This window comes from Loa loa, assembly GCF_000183805.2.
Source record: "Loa loa unplaced genomic scaffold supercont3.108, whole genome shotgun sequence".
Lineage (NCBI taxonomy): Eukaryota > Metazoa > Nematoda > Chromadorea > Rhabditida > Onchocercidae > Loa > Loa loa.
The window spans coordinates 184,661-192,353 of NW_018108288.1; the positions used below are offsets into that span (position 1 = coordinate 184,661).

At 27.7% G+C, this 7,693-nt stretch overlaps 1 protein-coding gene across 1 annotated transcript; it reads left to right on the forward strand.

Annotated features, from left to right (window-relative positions):
• Positions 1–1,145: 1,145 nt before the first annotated feature.
• On the forward strand, positions 1,146–7,103 carry LOAG_17656 (malic enzyme; the record flags this gene model as incomplete). The annotated part of the gene is made up of 13 exons (XM_020450318.1): positions 1,146–1,337; positions 1,795–1,953; positions 2,382–2,506; positions 2,923–3,004; positions 3,378–3,539; positions 3,870–3,973; positions 4,210–4,319; positions 4,646–4,743; positions 5,189–5,374; positions 5,498–5,674; positions 6,178–6,348; positions 6,527–6,646; positions 6,936–7,103. 13 exons carry the CDS (start codon positions 1,146–1,148, stop codon positions 7,101–7,103), a joined length of 1,854 nt encoding a protein of 617 aa, XP_020306029.1.
• Between the last annotated feature and the right edge of the window lie 590 nt (positions 7,104–7,693).

Genomic DNA, 7,693 nt, shown 5'->3' on the forward strand with positions numbered 1-7,693 from the left:
TATTATATATATATATATATATATATATATATATATATATATATATATATATATATATATATATATATATATATATATATATATATATATATATATATATATATATCAGTATCTCATTTTTTTATCAGTATTTCCTACTTTATGTATATCATCGTTGTATTGGTGTCTGAAGTGATAGTATCGTAGAGATGGATGGAGTTTATTGCTAATTATCATTTTATGATTAGATACGAATGAGATCTTTAATGTTTGGTAGAATGATATTTTCACGACAAAAAAAGAAAATAAAAATGGTTTATGAATGCATAAAGTTGGGAAAAATGACAAGAAATAGAAGGTATTTTGGTTATTTCTTCTTAAATTTGATAGAAATTTTTCATTTAAATTATCATTTGAATTTAGATTTATGGTCATCAATTAGGGTTTATTCATCTTTTTTTTTCGAACAATTCCAGCTTTTGTTTCTTATTTAATTTATTTATATACAATTTAGATTCTAATTATCTTTCTCTTAAAACCGTACAGTTTAGTTGCGAAATAAAAAAATTCGTTTAAAATGAGGAAAACTAAGGTTATTCTAATATTGCAATGATAATAATTGATTTGAGATTTATCCGAATGATTCTACTGGAACTAAAACTTACTTCCTAAATTTGCTTACTCATTTTTAAACTTGCTCAGAAAAATGGTTAATTCTTTCACATTTTATTTATATTTGCTATTATATTTGCTTAATTATACAAAAATATTGATCAGCGATAAACTAAAATGTTCAAACAATATGATAAATTAAAGTTAGTCCTATAGCTATTAACAAATCTTTTGCTATAATTCAAAATAACTGGGGAGAAATATTGAAATATGTATTTAAATGTAAAACATAATATTGAATTTTATTATCCATCAGTTAAATTTCAATTAATTACCTTATTGCCACTTTCTAATAACAATTTTCAGTAATGAATTAGTTTTTCAAGCTCACAAAGTTATGCTTTAGATGAATGTTTTCTGATTAAATGTTAAAAAATGCAAATTTTATACCATATGCAAATTTTGCTATTTGAACAGTGTTTTGAAAAATCATGAAAAGAAATAAATCATTTTTTTCACCTTAATTAATGAATTCATATGCAATGAATTCTAGGATGACTGCTATCAAGGATAAAATGGAGGCGAATAATCCGGAATTAGAAGAATTACCGGAAATGGAACAACTTCGTCGTCATGAAGTGGTAGATCCAACATGCCGTGGTGCTAATTTGTTGAGAATACCGCAATATAACAAGGTATCATTTATACCAACCGATTTCGTTATCAAGTGTAAGTATATTTGTCAAGTTAGTTATTTGAGAAAAAAAAAGGGAAATTATTGATTCATACAGCAATAAGAATAATTAAGTAAGTAAATAATTGGACAAATAATTAACTGAATGAATAATAAGTAAGTGATAAAGAAATAAACAAGTGAAATTCGAGTTATATTCCGGTAGACCGGTATTTATGCGACGATAACACTAAACGATTGGTGAGATCTATCGATGAAGTAATTACAAAGTGTAAACTTGATAATGATTATTTCATGTTTGTAACTATCACTTTTTTTTCCTCATTATTTTCCTCGCTATTATGTTCCTCATTATTATTTTCCTCATTTATTGTATAATTACTAAAAAAGGAAGTGGAATTGTGATTGAAAATGATTGTAAATTATTTATTGCTATTTTAGTTTTCAAGATGTCAAACAACCTAGTAAATGGTACTTTTAAAAGGTCAAAGTAAATTGGAAATTTTTAGGGAATGGCCTTTAGTCTGTCTGAGCGACAACATCTGGGAATTCATGGTCTTCTGCCAGCGGCATTTGAAACTGAAGAATTACAAGTTTATCGAGTGATTAGTCAATTACGAGCGGAAAATGATAACCTTAAAAAATACATCATTTTAGATAATCTTCAGGTATTAAATAAATAGCTTCATACAATAAATCAAGACAATTAATGTTTCTTTATAATATTTTGCAAAAAAAAAGGGTACTTTTAACAGTTGAAATAGAATCTTTAGGGATTTCATTAAATATTGATAACTATTAATCTGGCAAATTTCTTAAACAAATTTCAACTTTAATATACCGAGTCTATCAAACATGTACATTACTAAAAGTATATTAAATGTGTATTAGTAAAAAGTTAGCAAAACTTATTTATTAGGCTAATGAAGAATTAGTATAATTAGTATAATATATATTACTAAAGAATCATTTTAACTATTTTAGATCTTCTCTTGTATTGGGCAATTATTTTTTTAAAAAAATTTTTTCCCATTTGATATCTTTAGGTTTATTTTGATTTTTAAAATATATTTCGAAAAAAAAGGTGAATTTGAAGGATCAAAATGAGAAACTTTATTATCGTACTGTTATTGAGCATATTCAAGAGCTATTACCCATTGTTTACACACCAACTGTTGGTTTGGCTTGTCAAAAATTTGGTTATATTTTTCGGCGACCAAAGTAAGGAAAGTTTTCATTCCATATATTTATTATTTACATCATCATTCTACTTATATTTGTCAGAACATCTATTGTTTTTTTCTTTTTTTGTAAAGAGGAACTTGATGATTTATTACAAAATATCTTCATTAAATTTTCCATTTTCCAAAGTTTAACATTCCTCCTTAAATTCTTTTGCCTAACTTTTCCTATCTTTTTTTTTCTTCATTTTTTTTAAAGATGATTTAAGCAAAAAAATTTTTTTCCTTGAAATTTTTATGCCTAATTTTCTTTATTTTAAAACTTACATTAAGGAAGAAGAGAATTTAATCGATAATCTATCTTTGTTAATGCTTTCTATTTTCTCACCATTCATTTTTAAATTGAAATTATCATATAATAAAAACTGTCTTATTGTTAGACTTATTGAATTTCAGAGGTATTTATATAACAATAAACGATAATAGTGTGAGTAAAATCTATCAAATATTGAGTAATTGGCCAGAACATGATGTCAGGGTAAGAATGAAATACTTTCTATAGTCTGTACTTTCTCGTAGTATGATCATTATTATGATTATTATTAATGGTCATCATGATAGGATGAAAGGATATGAAATGATAAGATATTAAAGATCGATCTTCATGAATATAGGAAAAGGGAAATGGCTGTTTCAAAAAAAAATCCATCAAACTTTGAAAAACTAAAAAGAACAATATAAACTTTGGAAGTGCAGAGGACAGGGAGCGACAAAAGAGAGAGAGAGGGAGAGAAAAAGAGAGAGAGGTTGTGAACCGTTTAAAGGAAAGGATAAATTTTTTAAATTCTTAAATAAGAAATAATTTTTGTTACCTGTTAGATTTTGAAAGTTCATAAATGAACTGATTGCAGGCTATTGTTGTCACAGATGGTGAACGCATTCTTGGTTTGGGTGATTTAGGCGCATATGGCATGGGTATACCAATTGGTAAACTAGCATTGTACGTAGCACTTGGTGGTGTTAAACCTAAATGGTGTCTTCCAGTTCTTCTTGATTGTGGAACAGATCGTGAGGTAAGTTTTATTAACTTTTCTTATTATTTGAAAGAAAGTATTGTAAAATCACTGTTTTTGTTTTTTTTTGCTTCAAATTTAAGCTTTCTTGGGATTGAAAAATAATTTCATTCAGCTAGGTAAATAAAAGAGACATAAGTCAGTCGAAAGTTGGAAACTCAATAAATTAATGGCAAATTAATCCAAATTAATTAACTAAGGGCAATCATAATTAAAAGTTACCATAATATGTTTAGGAGTATATCATTAAAAAGAAATTAGTGCAAAAAAATCGCATGTCAAATTTGTGGATGGAATAAAATTGTATAAAATATAAAATATCATTTTTAGGAACTGTTGAAAGATCCATTTTATATTGGATTAAGACGGAAGCGAATACGTGGTGCTGAATATGATTTATTGATTGATAATTTTTTAAGAGCATGTGTTAAGAGGTTAATTTTTTTTATTTTTCATACAAATATTTCATATTCTCATCACTATCGCTACCATTATCGCTATTATTATTGATAATCTAGTGACGATTGAATAGTTTTAAAATAGGCATTCTAGTGCACAAGTTGTTTTATTGTTAGAAGTCTCATCTGCATTGATTATCCGACTATTTAAAATTCAGGATTATTTACAAAATTGAAACATAAAGATTTAAATTTATGCAAAGTCTCTCTAGATTTGGTCAAAAAACACTAATACAATTTGAAGATTTTGCGAACATCAATGCAGGGCGCCTATTAGCAAAGTACAGGAATAAGTATGCGACATTCAACGATGATATCCAAGGTGAAAAGTTCGTTAGAAATTTTAATATCAGTAACAATATCAGTTAATATTAGAAGTTCGTCAAAAACTTGATATCAATAATAATAATTAACTTGTATTTTATTCCATTCCAAAATAGTAATGTTGTCATAGGATACAGTTCAAAAATTATAAAAATAACAAATACAAGTAATTACGAAATTTGTTTCGTTTCAAGTTAATAATTATTATTACTTTTAATTTTCAAAATATTTCATTTCACCACTTCACCTTAATTTCTTTGCTAACTTGAATATCTCAAGTTCATCTATCACTTTTGAATTCTTCCATTTCTTTACCGAATTCAGGAACTGCATCAATTGTTATTGCTGGTTTGTTATCATGTGGAAATATTTTGCAAAAAAAGATGAATGAACAAATATTTTTGTTTTTAGGCGCTGGAGCGGTAATGTTTTCTTTTTTCACTAAATTATCATTGAATTTGTTAAATTTACAGTCTTCAATTCAAAATTATTTTAAGCATGTTAATTCATTTGTAACTTTCATTCATTTCTCCGACATCATCATTAATAAATATTAAAATATTTACCTGAGCATACATGGCAAATTGTTAGGATTTTCAATTTCAAAATATTATAAGTCTTTCTTATAATATAGATAAGTGAAATATTGTGTTTCAGCAAAAAAGTTATTGGAAAAAAGAACTTAAAATATTGAATATTGAATGAATGAATATTGAATTAAGATATTGAATGCAACTTGAATAAAAACTAAGATGTAGAATAAACGTAGAATAATCAAATTTTAGAGGACGGATGATAGTATGAAGAGTTCAAGTTGCTAAGGTGAGTTAATTGAGTTACTGGCTTTTTATTCGAAGATACGTTCAGGCAGCAACAGGTATCGCCGACATGTGTGTACTAGAGATGCAGCATGAAGGTATGTCAGCAAAGGATGCATATGAGCGCATATTTCTCATCAATAGCAAAGGATTAATTACCGTAAACAGTCCAATAGTAAAACCAGAACATCAAAAATACGCGAAAGAAATGCCACATATCACGGATTTGCTCGAGGTTAGCTTATTGATTCCAGTAAAAGTTTAAAATGATGAAAAAGGTTTGGTGGAAAATGATGAAATATTTACCTTTTTTATGGTTTGTGATCATAGTTTTCAATTGCTTGATACGAAGTTTTAGATCATCGATAAAGTACGGCCAACCGGTATCATTGGTGTATCAACCGTTCACGGTGCTTTTTCTGAGCAAATAATACGGAAAATGGCTGAACTAAACGAACGACCGATCATTTTTGCATTATCAAATCCGACCAGCAAATCTGAATGTACTGCTGAAGAAGCAATTCGATACACTAAAGCAAGCATTTTCATTTTTAAAAATGGTGATCAAAGCATTGTTTTGAGGAAACTTTTATTTTTAAAATTGAGGCGAAAAGTTTTTTCAAATATTATTAGTGGTGAATTCGACAACATTTTCCGCTACTCTCTAATTAAACCAAATTCAACAACGTTTTGTACTAAATCATTTACATATTGAACGATATTTACTGTCTTACCGTAATCAGTTTTGATAATGCTTCTGAAAATATAATTTGTTTGCTGTTATGCAATTACTGGAAATTTCGTTACTTCATGCTACAAAATTGTCATTGTTATTTCCTGCAAAAATGTTTTTAAATCAAATTTTCAAAAGTTAATATATCAATAGAAAATTTGTCGCTTACTTATGTAGAAGACTTTAGCAGTTACTTTCCACTGAATTAGAAATGATAGCATCATTTTAAACTTAAACTAGAATACAAAAATCCATAATTACTTCGTATTTAAACTAACAGAAATTTTAATTCGTTGAAATTGCAGGGGAAAGTATTGTTTGCAAGTGGTAGTCCATTTCCAGAAGTTATTTATGATGGAAAGCGTTACAAGCCTGGACAGGGGAATAATTCCTACATTTTCCCGGGAGTTGGTTTGGGTATTGTGCTATTTGAAGTGCGAAATATCGTCGAAGAAATATTTTTGATCGCTGCGAGGGTTATTTTTCTATATTCGAAACATTCCTTACTTTATTTGTATGATAGGCCTATTACCACAGGTACGAGCACAGAAATTGCTTTCAATTTTATAATATTATATATTTACTTATCTCTAAACGATTACACACCCATTTTTCATCTTGGTATTCGTCGAAAATTTTCAATAAAATTTTTAGAAAGTCTCATCCAGTGTAACCGAAAGAGATATAAGTTTTGGTCGTATCTATCCCAGTCTTCGCAGAATTCGAGAAATTTCAGCTGCAATAGCGTTAGAAATTGGAGAATATAGCTATCAGGTTTTTGATCTCTCAGTATTTTCTCAAATAAGCATTTTTGCGCAATGACAAATTTTTCATAATGACAAAATTTCAATATTTCCTTTTTTTTTTCGGAAAGTTCCAGCTGATTCCATTTCCTATATGTTTTTCATATTCGGTAATATCACTCATCGAAAATAGTTCCATTAAATGAAGCAATATCAACCTGTGCTTGCCATATAAATTAGAATTTTGGATCGTTGACTCTTAATGGTCACCATCAGATTATATACAGATTTTAACAATTTTGACAAAAACTAATTTGTAGCATGGAATAGCTGGTCTATATCCAAAACCGGAAAATATGGAACAATATATTCAATCACAGATTTATTCCGTACAATACGATGAATTGATTTGTAAACAATATAGTTGGCCAATTGAGGATACGAAAAGAAACATACCTGTTCCATCAACCGAAGAGAGCAGTAATTAATTGAAATTTATTTTGATTTCTCTTTCAGTTTTAGATTCCATCAGTGCCTACCAACGACGGTTATTCAATATGCTAAAAATCTGTCGCAAGTTTCTTTTTTCTAGTTTTTAAATTTCCTTAGACTTTTAAATAATTACTGAACATTGATTAGATGCTTTTTTTGCTGCTATATTATAATTTATCGAATAATTCACTTATTAATTCCAAACATTTTCGATCTATCCGCAGAATTCTAATCGATTGAAACTAATCATTCTAAACGAAAATATGCTATTTTTTTCGCAAATATTTTCGATACAATCATTTCTTGGGGCAATAGAAATACTTTTTGCAAATTGGTGGGCCTAACTATTAATCTGTTTATTCCGAATTTTATTTTCATTGATGAAAATTTCTTAGCAATTATTTATTGCATTATGCAGTTATTTGGTACAGCTAAAATTGAATTGAAGTAAATGGAAATAACGAGTAAGATTTATTAGCATTTGAATTAAATTGAAGTTAAAAACCCGAAAGAACTACGATTAAATCATAAAATTCAATGGATGATAAGTATTACCTTAAAAATCTAATAAAGTCGATGGGATCAT